General features: G+C 43.4%; 1 protein-coding gene and 1 long non-coding RNA gene across 2 annotated transcripts in view; one reads left to right on the top strand and one right to left on the bottom strand.

The window, feature by feature from the left end:
* Window positions 1–1,135: 1,135 nt before the first annotated feature.
* LOC112914911 (uncharacterized) lies at window positions 1,136–9,660 on the bottom strand. The gene is made up of 2 exons (XR_003233961.2): window positions 8,921–9,660; window positions 1,136–5,097 (listed from the first exon to the last, which is right to left on the bottom strand). It is a non-coding gene; the product is annotated as an uncharacterized lncRNA (long non-coding RNA).
* Window positions 9,661–9,708: 48 nt separating this feature from the next.
* UBE2N (ubiquitin conjugating enzyme E2 N) overlaps window positions 9,709–16,891 on the top strand; it is a 38,630-nt gene continuing 31,447 nt past the window's right edge. Inside the window, exon 1 of the mRNA XM_072724570.1 lies at window positions 9,709–9,956. Within this exon, the coding sequence (XP_072580671.1) occupies window positions 9,927–9,956 (30 nt within the window). The 5' untranslated portion in view covers window positions 9,709–9,926. The remainder of the gene's footprint in view (window positions 9,957–16,891) is intronic.

Raw genomic sequence — 16,891 nt, 5'->3', positions numbered from 1 at the left:
CTTGACTTTGGCTCTGGTCAGGATTTCAGGATTCTGAGCTCAAACCCCAGTGTAGTGCTCCCTGCACAGGGGGAGTCTGCTTCTTTCCTCCCTCTCCCTCTGCCCTTCCCCCTACTCACACACACTATCTCTCTCAAATAAATATTTTTTTAAATAAAAATTATGAGTCATAAATGAGTCAAGAAAAATATAGGGGCACCTGGGTGGCTTAGTGGTTGAGCATCTGCCTTTGGCTCAGGTCGTGATCCTGGGGTCCTGGGATCGAGTCCTGCATCAGGGTCCCCACGGGGAGCCTGCTTCTGCCTCTGTCTAGGTCTCTGCCTGTGTGTGTGTGTGTGTGTGTGTGTGTGTCTCATGAATAAATAAAATCTTAAAAAAAAAGAGAAAAATATATCTAAAGCATTAGTATTGGTTAAAAAGTAAGGGTTTCCATAATAAGTACAATATAGACCATGAGTTATAAACTATTTCCTTCAAAAGCTCTCTTATGAATGCTCGATATGATTTTTACATTTATGTCTTCTCTACCCATAAGAGGTTGGGCTTCTCGTATATAGGCCCATCTTATTTCTTATCTGTATATCTCATATGCATAGTGTAATATTGAGGAGACAGTAGAGTGTGGAGGTTAATAAAGGGATTCTGAGACTCTCTCTGCCTAGATTTCAATCTTGATTCTCTCTCTCTCTTTTTTTTTTTAAATCTTGATTCTCTTATTTACTAACTCGGTTATTTGGGAAAATTTATTTTCTTAATATTTTTAAGTCTTAGTTTATTCTTTGTAAAAGGAGGATAAGAATGATCTTCCCTACTTTATAAAATTGTTGAGTGGATTAAATAAAAAAAACAAATAAAATGCTTAGCAAACGTCATAAGCACTCAATAAATGCTTGCAATAATTATACCTTGTAAGTGCTTAGTAAATATTCATATAATAAATTTTTATGAATATCTTGTCCAAGGAGATTACTTATTTCTAGGCATTAAAATATAATCCTTCCCTTTTGACTGTCAGAAATAATTTAATGAATGTAATTTAAAATATGGTCTAAAATGGACAATAATAATTTCTAGCTTTAAGCTCATATGTCACTTAGGGTCACAGCAGAAAACAGATGACATACTCAAACTGGTATAATTCTAGAAGTGTTTATTTACAGAAGGATTCTTAACAGAAGCGAGAGTAGAATTACAAGGAGGAGTAGTATAATCCAGGATTAGTAGCACTGGGGGTTCCTTCTAGACCAGAAGGGACAAAGTGAGGGAGCAGTTACTGGATCCCAGAAGGAGAGAATCCTATAGTTTGCTACCTTGAGAGGAGCAGTAATCTTCTGTCGAAGGGCATAGACAGCCTAAGGTGAACTTTCCAGGACTAGACTCAGGTTATTAATTAGTCTGACCTCTCCACCCTTCCCCAAACCCCCTCCACGAAGGGCTGACATTCAGATCAACTTCCTGGACAGAGAGCAGGGTGGACAAGGTGAAGGGTAGATCTGAAGGAGCAAAGGGGATATAACTGGCAGCATATCAGAGTAAGTTATTAACACGCCTTTAGTGTAACTGTAAAACCAAAGATTGGTGCAGAATCCAATTGGATGTCACTTAAGTATAAGCAATGCGACTCTCCCATATTGACTGAATGTGAAAATAATTCGGAATAATTTCAAGCAATAAGTAGCTTTATTGAATATGTTGGTAAATCAAATGGTGAAACAACCTAGGTAAGAGGTTAGGGGTTCAAATTACACTAAGAATTAGGTAAATGTCTAACCTGAATTCAAGTGACAAGAGCAGTGAGATGACCCGATTTGGTGGGCATGGATTTGGAATTCCTATTGGCACAGCAACCATAAAAGAGGGCTCTGTTTCGCCCTCCAGGTCATTCAGATGATCCCGGAAGTCTGTCCTTCCAAACTTCACCCTCACAACCAATCTAGAAGGCACCCTCAAATTGCTTCTATAGGTAATCTCAGATGACTTGGCGGTTCCATAAGGGTTCCTTTGGACATGACTTTAGTTCCTTAAAGATTTAGAATTAAGTGTAGAAATGACAAAGTATATCAAACCTACCTATTTGTACTCATTTCCAGTTAGATTTGAAAATATAACACATTTACAGACATGTGTATGCCATATTTATATTTAAGTATTTAGAAGATATAAGATAATTTGTGCTGTGAGGTATGGTTTGTGGCCTGTTGATTAGCTTTGTGATCCTATCTTTTTTTTTTTTTTTTTTTTTAAAGTAGGTTCCAAGCCCAGCAGGGACCCAAACATGGGGCTTGAACTCATGACCCTGAGGATCAGGACTTGAGCCAAGATCAATGGTCAGACGCTCAACGAACTGAGCCACCCAGGAACCCTTGTGATCCTAATTTTTAAAAACGTTTATGCTCCTCTTACAAATAGAATAAGATTTGCAGTTGAGCATGCAAGCTTAAGGAAGAGCTAGAGTTATTGTTACTTCAATAAATTGAATATTTATTAAAAACTAATCTGCGAATAATCTCCTTTTCCAGGAAAGTTGCCTCAAAGACACAACCTTGCCTGTTTCATCATAAAGATGTTTTTGCCCTTTTCCTCAGAAACCATCCCCAAACACCAATGAGAACAAGGATGGAAAGCAGTCAATGCAGGATTGGCCCGACTTAGCAAAGTGAAGTCTGCTGGTTGTATCAAGGCTCAAATAATTGGGGGCACCAAGTATTTAGGAAGAGAGAATGAGGAGGGAACTAAAAACTGGTGGAACAATTGAAAGCCAGTCTGAAGTAGTTAGCCCCCAGACTACCATGTCCATCAGCCTACCCTCGTTGGAAATGGCACTTGATATCTAAGAGGCTCTGGACTCAGGAACATGATACCTGAGCGAGGGAAGGGGAGAAGTGTCCGAAAGAAAACTGGCCAGGTGGGTCCCTTTCTTGCCCAGCTCTAGAATGCCAGCACCCTCTGTATTTCTGAGCCTAGTCTGCAGCCTTCCCTGTGATCACATGAACTACCCAAGGTCCTCCCAATGCGTGCCTTTTCTGTTAGCCTGAGTGGGTTTCTATGCCTGCAATCGGGACCTCTGACTAAAATAACATTTCACACTTACCTTGTATTGATTTCATTCATATATGTCAGCACCTGTTCTCCATAAGGGCAGTTCCATGTCTAATGGCTCATCATTTACCTGTAGAAACTAGTACTGTGCCTGGTACTTAAAAGGCACTCACTAAACATTTATTAAATAATTGAATGGATGAAACCTTCTTTGTATCTTCTGTATACTCTTCATTGTATCTTCTATATCTTGGTTATAGAACTTATCACATAAAATATATTTGTTTGTTTAAATATCTGTTTCCCATATTAGAAAGTAAGTTCAATATTGTAGATCCTACTCAGTTCATTAAAAAAAAAAAAAACTGGCTCCTAGGGAGGGTCTAGTACATAATAGGTAGAGAATGAAGGAAGGCAGGAAGGCAGGAAGAAGGGAATATGTGTCAGGCATTAGGTTACTGCTGAACACAGAGAAAGAATAATATGGTGCTCACTGCCTTAGAAGGGTGCACAGCGTGGTGAAGGAGTTCAGAGTGAGCATTTGTTAGAGCATACTGTGCAAGATGTTTTGGAGAGGAAGCTGAGACCAGTGGGCAGATGAGGTGGGAAACCGTGAGCGAGAAGTCACCCTGATGTGAAGATTAGGGTGTTAGAGTGTAGGTATGATGGATCACAGGAAACTCAAAGCTGAAATGAAATTATCCAAACTGTGGGCTGAGACAGCCTCTGGGGAGTTGAAAGTAAGCAGTAGGTTAAGAAAACGTCAAGAGGTTTTGTAGACTGAAGCGAAGAGGAATACGTTTTCTGATTGGTGAATTTAAAATAATGAGCTAGGTCTGCTCAGCCTTGTCTCCTCTTTTCTTTCCCCCCTTTTCTCTCTCATTTCCTTCCTCCTTTCTTCTTCCTTTATCTCCTTCTTCCTCTTCCTTCTTTTCCTCCTCCTCTTCCTTCTCTTTCTTCTTCTACAGCAGACTGTTTTCTACTCTCTAGCATTCCCAGCTCTGCCCTGGCTTGGGTTATGGGGCCTGCTGTGCTAAATGACTGGGTGGCTATGCCTGTAACTGGAGAGCAGGTTGGGGGAAGGTGAGTTAGCCCAAATCACTGCAGACTGAGTTGTGTTCCCCAACCAACTTTATTTGTAATGAGAACAATGTTCCAATTTCCATCTCTTCCAATTGTTTGTAGTTTCAGGAGGGAAAGGGGTTTTTATTTCTTGGCCTCCTCAAAACCTAACAATCTGGAATACTTAACACTTGGGCCAACTTGAACACAATCTGAAATATCTAATACCTGGACTAAGAAAATTAGAACAAACAGAAGGAAAGATATGGGTTTGGGGTCAAAAAGAATCTAGAAAAACAAAAACAAGAATAGTATAAGTCAAGGTTGCTGTTGCAACTGTTTTCTCAAGGAGATCAGATAATATCGGACAGTGACTCCCAAGCTTTGGGGCTCCCAGTTATGCCTGGGAAGTTTGTTAAAAACACAGATGCATGGGGCCTGTGACTTGCACTCAAAGACCTTGGCTGGGGCCCCTGCATCTGTATGTTTAACCAGCCTCTGACGTGTTTAACCCTCCAAAGTTTGTAAACCTCTGCTCCAGAGTTTATTGGATCCCCAAAGTCATTGTTATCGAAAGCAAAAGAGTTTTCAAAACATTTCTCATTATGCTGGAACCAGGTGGGTGGTTTCTGCAGAAAGCAAGCAACACCACTGGGAAGCATATGGGAAACCAATAGTAGTGAGAGAGACAGGTGCTGGCTGGGCAAGAAGAAAGGTGAAGGTATACCAGGTGGAGAGAAATGCAGGAACAGTTCAGCTGGTAGGCTGAGTGTGCAATCACAGGCCCAGTTATGCAGTGACTGAAGCCCAAGGTCATGGAATGCAAACAGTTCTTTGGGAGCCCGGAAGGGTGGCACACATTTGCAGGGAAAAGAACCTTGCTTTCAGAATTTCTGTTCCAGCCACGCTTCTAGCCGAATGTCTTTTGAGTCACCATCTTCTGGAATCGTTTCCACTGGGAAATTGCTCGGAGAAAGGCATACCCCCTCCATTTACCTTTAGAGAGATACGGTGGAGTCAATGATGGGCTCTACACAAAGCCTCCAGTGGTGCATGCACTTAAATCTCCATGGGTGAGGACATTCAAAAATGCTTTGCAAAGCATAAAGCGTCAAACAAAGGTAAACCTTATTGCTCAGATTTTTCTGGGTCTCATCTGTCCTGATGCCTTCCACCCTGAAAGAGTGTCCTTAAGACCCTGGATGATGCCACTCAGCAACTTCTCCCAGGCAGGCATTGTGTTGGTTAACATTCTGTCTATAAGTGCTCCGCTACTTGCATTGACATCTTGAATATGAGGCAGCAGGCATTTTTTTTTCTTTCTTCTTTTAAATCAGTGTGCAGCCTTTGCTTCCTCCCCCACCCACTTCCTCCCTGAGTCAGTGTTCCCGAACCCTCTTCTCAGATACTCCTGTCTTGATGGCCTACAAAACTGTTTTCATATGCTGCAAGAAACAATAGGGGTCCTTGCAAACAAATACTTCCGCCTGATGACTACCGCTCCTGAATGGAAACAGGTCCTCTATTAGGGGTGGTGAACCTACCATTTTCCAAACTCATCTATCATATTTTGTCTCTGCAAAGTGCAAGACAGTTTCTGAAAAAAACAAAACTGTTGCCCTTCAGGAAGTTGAAAGTTTAGGGATGAACATAAGCATCCTATGCTTTCTGTAAGCATTCACTTATTGATCACGAATCTACGTGACCTATTCTCAAAGAGGTGTTTATTTTCCCCACGTAGATACTGGCTCATTCCCTCGACAAACGTTTTTTGAGGACTATCCTGTAGTAGGCCCTGAGCTAGGCCTCGGGGTGCACTGGTGACCAAATGGAAGAGATCCATAATGCTGAGGAGCTCAGGTATAAATGTCCCAGGATATTACCTGCAGGGTAAATAGTCCTATGTATCTGCTAGTATAAGACCAAAGGACCAAATCTGGAATATTTGGAGGTGGCTGTGAGGGTGGTAAAGGAACAGGATACAATAAATAGTGTTCTGGGAGTAAAAGCTTTGCATGGAGTGGAATTCCTGGAATTCCTCCAGCATAGCATTCTTGTTTGTTCCCTTCCTATATCATAATGTAAAGGCACTTGCAGTTTGAGTCCTAGAAGGAGCAGAGGCTGGAAAAAGACCCCAAAAAACAAAAGAAAACAAAAACCCCCAAAACATTGTTGTGAGGCCTGACAAAAAGCCAAAGAAGATTAATTAGCTGAAAATTCTGCATAGCACTATTCAGCTTAGTGGTGCTATCTGGTCGCTATAATTTATTCAATATCATGGACCAGCTGCTTTTTGCTGAGTTCTGAGTGTATAGTATATCATCCTTGTTCAGCACCGAAAGAACTTAGAATATATCTTAAGACTATTGATATTAGTGGATTATTTAATGTTTTAAATAGGTAACACATTCCCACAGTTCAAAATCTAAAAGGTACAAGAGTTTAAGTGGTATGTCTTTCTTTTACCTCTGTTCTGCAATCCCCAACACCTCTCCCCTGAAGGAATGATTCAATTACTTTGGTGGATATCCTTGTTTCAGCTATATTTTACAGTAAGGATTCTCCACGAGATTTCTAACTTTGGACCTCATCTTGATCCTGTGGCAACCTGTCCTAAGACTATATCCTGTTCTACAGGACTTTTATGAATCAGAAGTTGATTTTATTTTCAAGATGAGTATAGCCTGAGTTGTTCTCAAGAGAGGAAAGAATGGGAAAGCAACTAGAGGAGACATGCAAAAATATACTTTAGCATATAAAAATAATAGTCCTTGCTAAGTACTATGTAGTGTTTTATTTATTTTTAAGATTTTTAAATTTTTAATTTTGTTTATTCATGAGACAGAGAGAGAGAGAGAGAGAGAGAGAGAGAGAGGCAGAGTCACAGGCTCCATGCAGGTAGCCTGATGTGGGACTCGATCCCGGGTCTCCGGGATCGGGCCCTGGGCTGAAGTGAAGGCAGTGCTAAACCGCTGAGCCACCAGGGCTGCCCTGTAGTGTTCTATCTAAACTTCACAAGAATCACATGAAGTATGTATAGTTTATAGGTGAAGAAAATGAAGGATAGATGAACAAATGTAAGTTCTCAAACCTTAGACCAGAGCTCTAGTGCCCTCACTCTTAATTTACGTGATACTCATTATCTGTCCTAATAGAAAATAGCCAAAAGAACGCACATGGTGACATTTTTTTGTTTATACATTTTTGTTGCTGTTTATTCAAAATCTTTACTTTCAAATTTTAGGATCAAAATTACTCATAATATTTAAATGCACATTCCCAGGTCTCAGCGCTGAATAAGAGAATTAGAATCTCTGAGGGAAGGGCTCCAGGCATGCTTATTTTAACCAGCACTTAAGAGTCACAGGTAGGGATCCCTGGGTGGCGCAGCGGTTTGGCGCCTGCCTTTGGCCCAGGGCGCGATCCTGGAGACCTGGGATTGAATCCCACGTTGGACTCCCGGTGCATGGAGCCTGCTTCTCCCTCTGCCTGTGTCTCTGACTCTCTCTCTCTCTCTGTGTGACTATCATAAATAAATAAAAATTTATAAAAAAAAAAAAAAAAGAGTCACAGGCAGATGACACTAAGGCAGTTGGCTGTAAGCATAATGACAAATGTCATACCTGTGACAGTTTGTTTTCCAAGGCTAGCCACAACCATATCTTCCAACACAGGCATACTATGCTTAGTTTCTAGAATCTCTCCACTCCCCTTTCAAGAGGTGGAGTCCATGCCCCATACCTTTGAAACTGGGTGGGTTTTTGTGATTAGTCAACCAGTAGATTATAGTGGGAATGATGCTATGTGACTTCCAGGCTAGGTAAAAAAAAAGATGATTCAGCTTCTGTTTTTGCTAGCTAGAACACTCACTCTTGGAACCCAGCCACCAGGTAGTGAGACAACCAAAGCTGCTCCAGGGAGAGGCCCACTCGGAGAGAAACTAATAGCCAACACCAACTTGCCAGCTATGTGAGCTATCCTGGAAGTGGATCTGGGCCCAGTCAGGCCGCCCAGGCTGACACAGCACAGCACGGAGCAGGGATGTGCCTTCCATGCCAAGCTCTGCCCAAATTGAAGATTCAAGTGGGAAGTAAATGATTGTTGTCATTTTAAATGGTATGCATGAGCTGGTTTGTTAGGCAATACGTAAGTGGAACAGCGCACTTCTAATATTCACTTTGATTTCTTCCTGAATTCTGGGCCCTCTCTGAAATATTCCAAACGTATCCTTGTCCAATGTCATTTTTCCCCTAGATTCTTTTAATCACAGAACCACTAATTTCAAACTTTTGGTTATGTGAGGTTCTTATTGCTACCTCTGAGGCTTGGTTTCTCATCTCAAAAGCAGTCGTAATAAGAGAATCCACCTCATGAACTTTACACTTTGATGAGATAATCCATGTAATCATTCAGCATTGTGCCTAGCACATAATATTCTCAATTTTTACTAGGTTTCTTGCATTCATAGTCTCCATTTATATATATATATATTAAGTGCTTTGTTTATTTAAAAAAATACATTTTTTGTAGTCCAGTGCCATTTACAGGCTATTTCCTATGCTTGACATGCTCTTCCCTACTAGGTCAGTTAGACTCTTACTCATCCTTGAGGGAACTCTTCTCCCTTGGGAAAGCTTTCTCTGACTTTTCTATCAGTTAATGCCTCTCTGGGCTCACCTTGGAGCAAACTCTACTATAGCCCTTAACACACTGGGCTGTAATTAATTACTCGTTTCTCTTCTCCGTTGGCCTGGAAGGCAGTCAGGGTCGTCTCTGTAGTCTCACCCTCCAACGCAACACCTGGCACACCTTTACTCACCATCCAGTCTGTGCTGTGCTGGGAAAACACCGCGGTTAAGCAGTTAAGGGGTCCTTGTTTTGGGAGACCTGACCTGGGGTCACAACCAGCTCCATTTTCTCCTGCATGATCTTAGAAAAAGTCAGTTGACGTTTCAGAGCCTCATTTGTGGAAACACCTTCTGTGAAGATGACGTAAAGTAACACCTGCGGAAAGCCTATCCCATGGCAACCAGCAGTCACCGGAACGCCACAAAATGCTTCTCCAACAATCCCATTTTAGGGCAGGGCCCTGTGCTTCACCGGGGGTCCTCTCAGGGATGACTCTGGGCTCGCTCCTCATGCCTCCGGCTAGCAGCTCTGCCTTCAGGAGCCGACTCCCTGTCCCCTCAACTCTCTCTCCACACCCTTGCTTTCAGCCTTCTCGGGGCTGAAGGGGCCCGATTTACGTGCGATTCAAAAATCAAAACTCTCCGCCCGGGGAGACCCGCCTTTAGGAGTCTGGCCTTGGAGTCTCGGTCTCCCGCCTGCCTCCGAGGGAGCCGCCCCCCGCCGCGGCCGCGCGCAACTGCAGAAACGCTGAAGGAGCGAAACCGACGGCGGAGAATGAATGGGCTGCGTCCGCCGCGGGGCCTCTGTGACGTCGCCCCCGGCGCAGGCGTGGCCGCGGCTGAGAGGCCTGCGGGGCGCCGGCCGCGCGACCCCAGCGGGCTCGGCCACGGGCGCCGGAGCTCCGCGCCGCCTCGCGCCGCCTCCCCCAGGTCCCTGCCCCGCCGGGGCTCGTCACTTCCGCCACCCGCAGGCCGGGGCTGTGGGGCGGGGAGCGCGGGGGAGGGAGCCAGCTCTGAGGGAAGCCCGCCGGCACACGAGCAGGGACTACATTTCCCGAGGGGCCTCGGCGGCGGCGGCGGCGGCAGCGGCGGCGGGCGCGGCAACGTCCCCCGGAAGTGGAGCCCCGGACTTCCACTCGTGCGTGAGGCGAGCGGAGCCAGGGTCGAGAGCTGAGGCCGAACTCGGGATCTGACAAGATGGCCGGGCTGCCCCGCAGGATTATCAAGGTAACCGCCCAGGCCGACTCCCGGCTCTGCGCTCGGCCGCTCGGCGGCCCCGGGTGGCGCGGCTCCCCGCGTCTTCGGGCCCGCGGCCCGCGCTGGGAGGCCCGAGGCCAGCGCGGAGAGGGTCTGGCCGCGGCGGCGAGGGAAGCCAGGCGCTGGGGAGGGGGCTCCGGAGAGACTTCCGGCCGCGGCGGGGCAGCCGGGCGGCGGGGCCCGGGGGCTGCCCGGTGGCCGCGCCGCGGGCGGGGGAGGCCTGGCCCGCACCCTGGCGGAGGGTGGGGCCGCGGGGTTGCGGGGCCCTGGGCGCGGGCCGGCGCGGGCCTCCGCGGCCTCTCGGACCACCCGGGAGGAGGCCGCGGGCGCGCGCGAATCCCGGCGGGACCCTGACTCTGGGCGGGAGTTGCGGCCCCACGCAGCCGCTCGGCCCTGGAGCCTTCTGGCGGGCGGGGCGGGAGCGCGGGGGTGCGGAAGCCCAGGGTTCAGAATGAATGAACCAGGGGAGGGGAGTGCGGCCGGGCGGGGCCCTGTGCCCCGGGAGGCGGCTCCGGGAGGGCCGCGCGTCCTGCCGCCGGAGCCACATGTTCGCTGCAGGCAGCGGGGGTCCGCGGACCAGGGGCTCGGCGCCCTGCTGCCCTCGCTTTCGTGATCGCCTCTCTTTTAAATATGTTTCCGCTCGTTCTCTCCGTGAACTGATGTTACTCTGGTTGGCAAACTCTTTTGAGAGCTGTTTCTCCTCAGAGGAAATAGTTTAACACGACATTGGGGGCGGGGGGAGGGGCAGCGCAGGTCTGGGGGACTTGGTGAAATCCTTTGCCCCTCGATTTTACGCGCATTTAACGGTTCTTCGGCTCCTTGTGAAGGCTGTACTTTTAACAAATACGTGTAGAACTATAGGAAATTCGACGTACTGCTGTTGTAAATTCTTTGCGTAATATCAGGTCCTCAGATGTGCGATATTTCTTTCAGTACACAGAGACAAAACCTTGAAATTTCTTGTCACTTTTAATGAAGATTTTGGTTGAACCTTTGTGTTAATATGCGAGTTAAAGTGACTGAATTGCAGCATTTCCTTGATGTAACCTGGTGAACTTATATTTAATCTGGCTTGTTGTAAAGTTTGGTGGTGGGGGGGGGGGGGGAGATGCATCCTAAGCCCAAGATCGTTTAACGGGTGATGTATTGTGTAGTGTGCTTCGTACAGTTGCACTCAAATGTATCTGAAATGAGGGGATGTCTCTGACCTAGAGTTGCTTGCTTTGGAGAAATAAGACTTTTTATAAGGTAGAAATTCTTAGAAATTAGAGAAGCAGCACAGATTGTCATTGTGTGCTGCAGTCTAATGCGAAGTGTTATAGTGCACAGTTTGTTGTATTATGGATTTGTCTCAGATTCTGTCCAAGGCGGTTTAATTGCTGTGTGTGTTGGATGGGCCTTACAATGTGGTTTTCTTCACATGGCCCCAATCATGTTTATGGAGGCCCCAGTTGAAAATGAGGGATGCACACCACTAGCTGCACACCAGATGTCTTCAAATTTTTGTTTCCTGTGTTTAGGTTATCGACCACATAATACAAATTGATATTCGTAATAATTCTTCAAAATACATAGTTATCTAAAGACAACATTTTTTCCAGGTTTGATTCTGCACGTATTCTGCATTAATATTAAAGCCTTGGATGGAAAAATAAATTTTGTGAAACCTTGTTTAATAAGGTTACAGAAATGATTTTTGGCAGTGAATTGAAGTGCCCATCATTCATTTGGCACACAATTTAGCTTACACTAGGCATTTTCATTTTAATATTTTAACCAAGACGGTGATAATTGACCATAATATGGTCTTAATTTTACAGCATCTTGTTGATAGCACCTCTTTAATAAAAGGTGACTTCATTTGGGTTTTATCTTGGTGGTTAGGTGGTTTTACTTTAATGCCTTTGGTAGTTTAGCTTAAAAAGAACTGTATTTCCAATCCCTAGGAGAGATTACAAGACTATAATGTGTTTTCTAGTGCTCTTCTTGTATTGTGTGTGTGTTTTCCCATAATCAGTGAAAATAAATTTTTTTAAAGATTTATTTATTTGAGAAAATGTATGCCACTCGAGCAGGGGGAGGGGCAGAGGGAGAGAATCTCAAGCAATCTCCTTTCTGATCCTGGAGTCCCAGGCTGGGCTCCATCACACACCCATGAGATCACGACCTGAGGGTAAATAAACCAAGAGTTGGACGCTCAGCTGACTGAATAACCTAGGCACTTGAAAAATTTTTTTTTAAGTTTTTGAAATTTTTTGTCTAATAGGAAATACATGGAGCATAGCATCTGAAAGGTACTGACATGTACATAGAAAAAGTTAAGATTTTTTTTTTAAGATTTATTTATTTATGATAGACATAGAGAGAGAGAGAGAGAGAGAGAGAGGCAGAGACACAGGAGGAGGGAGAGGCAGGCTCCATGCCGGGAGCCCGATGCGGGACTCGATCCCGGGACTCCAGGATCGCGCCCTGGGCCAAAGGCAGGCGCTAAACCGCTGAGCCACCCAGGGATCCCCGAAAGTTAAGAATTTTTAAAAAGTTTGCCTCTTTTTTGTCAATCACAGTACGGGTTCCATGTGGAATGTGGTGGTGGTACAGGGTAGATAGTTGTACTTTTCTGAATTGTAGGAGCACACCATCATCCTTCATTGGACAACTATTAATAGGATGCTTTTTACCTCCAAGTAGTCATTATTTACACTTGCAAAATTCTTTTTGTTTTTTTTTTTTAAGTTAGCTTTACACCCGATATGGGGCTTGAATCCACAACCTGACATCAAGAGTCACATACTCCAACTGAGCCAGCCGGGTGCCCCTCCATTTACAAAATTCTTAAACCGTATGATAACTTCTGGATCTTGATCTTGTGAAGTAGACTGCCTTTTATAGTCTAGAAACGTATTCAAATGACTTTCTTAGAGGCTTAAAACTGGCAAGGGACGGAACTGGATCTTGACCCAGTGTTACTTCCCCCTGCCTCTCTATATTATTATGAAATGACATTATGTAAATATGCTTTGATAACTAAATATACAAATGTAAGATTTTTTTTTGAATTACTATTCACCTATTTACTGTCCCACTCAGATTCCCATACATAATCTACTAGCAAATTCTCTAAGGCATCACTTTTTTTTTTAAGATTTTTATTTATTCATTTTTTTAAAAAAATTACGTATTCATGAGAGACACAGAGAGAGGCAGAGACACAGGCAGAGGGAGAAGCAGACTTCCATGCAGGGAGCCTGACGTGGGCGTCCCATGATCATGCCCTGGGACGAAGGCCAATCATGCCCTGGGACGAAGGCCGTGCTAAACTGCTGACCCCCCCGGGTGCCCCCAGGGCATCACTTTTAAAATAAGTCCTTAATCAGCTACATTTACCCATCTCTGAAACCACTGTTCAGTTCATCATTTGTTGCCTAGCCTACTGTTAGCCTCATAAGCAGCAGCTAGTGCTACTTTTTAAGATACGGATGGATGTGTCACTCCCCTTGGAGCTCTACAAAGGTTCTCCATCACACATAGAATAAGGCCTTCTTTTCATCTGCTTATCACTAAGGTCATTTGCATGACTCTTCTTGATTCTTGAGTCACTACTGCAGCCACACTCTTGGTTTGTTCTACCCTGAACAATAAGAAGCTAAGTTTGTTCCAGTCACAGGGCTTTCCCTCTGTTTACTACATTGCTTGTTTTGGTATATGTTCAGTTCTTGGCTCACGTCACCCTTAAAAAAGTCTATCTTAACTATCCCAAAACAGTTTTCCTCTCCTCCACCCATATAATTCCTCTTTATTCCCACATTTCCTCTTCTCCTTAGAGCACTTACCACTTGAAGTTCTATTATTTACTGTTATCTCTGCTCCTACTAAAGCTTCATGAAGGCAGAGATTCTTAGATGACTTGGGCATTGCTCTAATACCTAGAGGATGTAGTAGGCACTGAAATACTGATTAAATGAATGAATGTGCTTCAGTCTCTGGAAGAAAGTTTTAGCAGAGATATTTTATTTTTATTATTATTTATTTATTCATGAGAGACAGAGAGAGAGAGGCAGGGGCAGAGGCAGAGGGAGAAGCAGACTCCATGCAGGAAACCTGATGGTGGGACTCGATCCCTGGACCATGGGATCACGCCCTGAACCAAAGGCAGACGCTCAATTGCTGAGCCACCTAGGTGTCCCTAGGAGAGTTATTTTATATCATAATTTGTTATTGCTTAGTAGATTCCATCTAAACCAGTGTCTGAGCTGAATTAATCTCTGATTTGTTAAAAATTCCAATTTTTTATTTTGTCTAATAGGAAATACATGGAGCACAGCATTTGAAAGGTTCTGACATGTACATAGAGAAAGTTAAGACTCTTATCTGTCCTTCATCATTCCAGTTCCCTGCCCAGATGCCATTTTTTTTAATTGTATTTTCTTCCAGAAAGACCAGAGAGACTTATTAGTATGTATATATTTGGCCTGTTCCCCTCCTCCTGGTACACATATGGTAATCTCTCTCTCCCAACCAATATATCTTTGAGGTGACTCCTTTTTTAAAGGGATTCTTTGTGGAACCATGTGGTTAGACCGTATTTTAACCAATTGCCTATTGCTGACTTTCAGATTGTCTCCAAAATTTCCTATACAAACAATGCTGTGATGAATAGTCCTATAGTTAGTGGTATTTTGAAAACGTGTGAATTATACTGAATCTTGGCTGTTCTGTGATTTACTAGAATTTTTAAGAATTTGCTTTTTTCTTCTCTTCTGGGCCAGAGCTCTTTAAGTCTCTAAAAGTGACTGAGCAATTAAAGCTTAAAATCATATAGGTTAAAAAATAACTAAAATAAGAGGTCCTCCCTAATATGTTTATTATAAAGAGTTAGTGTTATTTTGGGAGCAGATAAATGAGATCTGTAGTTGTGGCCTTAGTCAATAATTTATTTCAGATTTACAGTTTACATGTTATATTAACTGAGTGATGTTCTTTTGTCTTCTCAAATTTTTATTTTTTAAAGATTTTATTTATTCATGAGAGAGACACAGAGAGAGAGAGAGGCAGAGACACAGACAGAGGAAGAAGCAGGCTCCATGTTGGGAGCCCAACGTGGGACTCGATCTCGGGTCTCCAGAATCAGGCCCTGGGCCGAAGGCGGCGCCAAACCGCTGAGCCGCTTGGGCTGCCCGGAGTTGACATATTTGATTAAAACCTGGCAAACCAACCTGCTGATACTAGATTTTCACCAGTCTTTCCTAGAATTTACTCTTCTCTTTGGTGAGGTTTATTTCAGATTCTTAAAAGCTCTATATGGTCTGACTCTGAATTGAGACTTGATTCCTACATACTCTTTTATTTTAATAGTTTTGATTTTTAAAAATACAGATATCACTTTTGTCTTATCACTATTTAAAAGCCATTCATTTGAATGAAGGTAGTACATAAGGTAGTTTTTAGTAAGAAAATGATTCAGATAACTGGCCCTATTTTTAAGCCTTGAAAGTCTGACTGGTAATTTTTTTTCCCATTTAAAAAGGCATGAAAGTCTTAAATGATTAGGATAGACTTGTTATATGTAATTAAAACATACTAAGGAAACTGATAAACCCTTATAGTAAAAACTTGACCAGAAATAGTATGGTTCTTGGTTTTTTTGGTTGTCCCAATTTAAGAATTTTCTGGGGTACCCAAGTGGCTCAGTTAGTTAAGCATCCAAGTCTTGGTTTGGCTCAGGTCGTGATCCCAGGGTTCTGGGGTTGAGCCCTGCTTCCAGCTCCACACTCAGTGGGAGCCAGCTTGAGATTCTGTCCCTCTGCACACACACACCCCTCCCTGCCCCCCGCGGTCTCTCTATCAAATAAGTAAATCAGTCTTTAAAAGAATTTTCTGACCATTCTAGGATAATAAACCACATTTTTTTACATATGACTTCTGGGATTCAGGTTCTTGACAACCTTGTTTGTTGAATGCTCTTGGTCTCCATGGATTCTAAGTTGAGAATCCCTAGACTGCTTTTGGTAGTGATTAAATTTTCAGGCTACAAAGATACTGTTTAATTTACTGCCTAATGTTTTGATTATGAAATGTGGGCATAATTGAAAGTAAATTAAAAATAGCAGTTGAATGTTAACTTTTTAAGCTTCTTTTTGTTAAGTACTTTCATTGGTACTGGTTGATCAAGTATCACAATAGAAATTGGGTTTTGGGGATCCCTGGGTGGCTCAGCAGTTTGGTGCCTGCCTTTGGCCCAGGACGTGATCCTGGAGTCCCGGGATCGAGTCCCGCATCGGGCTCCTGGCATGGAGCCTGCTTCTCCCTCCTCCTGTGTCTCTGCCTCTCTCTCTCTCTCTCTCTGTGTCTATCATAAATAAATAAATAAATCTTAAAAAAAAAAAAGAAATTGAGTTTTGTCAATTTACCAAACATTTCCTATCTACCATCCTAATTAATTATGGCATCAGAAATACTATGCATTTGCTTTGCAGAAGTTCTAAGTTTTTTCATACTGTGACCACTTACAGCCAGTGTTTTACACATTAGAGAATGCCCATCTTTTTCTTTTTCTGATGAGTCTGTAGGCCAAAGTAGTTGGATGACTAGGATTCTGCTACAAGTCGATAACTTTGCTTTTTCCCCTAAACTCTATAGGATGGTTTGTGTGTAAATGATTTTGAGAAGAAAATAAGTTGTGCTACAGAGTCAGGTAGTATGGATTGTGAACATACATTTAAACCTGTTACTGTGAGTTATAGGTATCTATGCACTACAGAAATAAATACCAGAAACAAGGGAATGAGGGTAGCATCTTCTAGGGGCTCTGGGCATTGCAAGTATAGTAATCAGTTTGATGTAGGTGCCTAATTATTATATAATTTTACTTTATAAAAACAAAATAGATCTGAAAGGCATAATATATG

Source organism: Vulpes vulpes, chromosome 10, assembly GCF_048418805.1.
Source record: "Vulpes vulpes isolate BD-2025 chromosome 10, VulVul3, whole genome shotgun sequence".
Taxonomy (NCBI): Eukaryota; Metazoa; Chordata; class Mammalia; order Carnivora; family Canidae; genus Vulpes; species Vulpes vulpes.
This window is presented reverse-complemented; position numbering and strand designations above follow the sequence as displayed.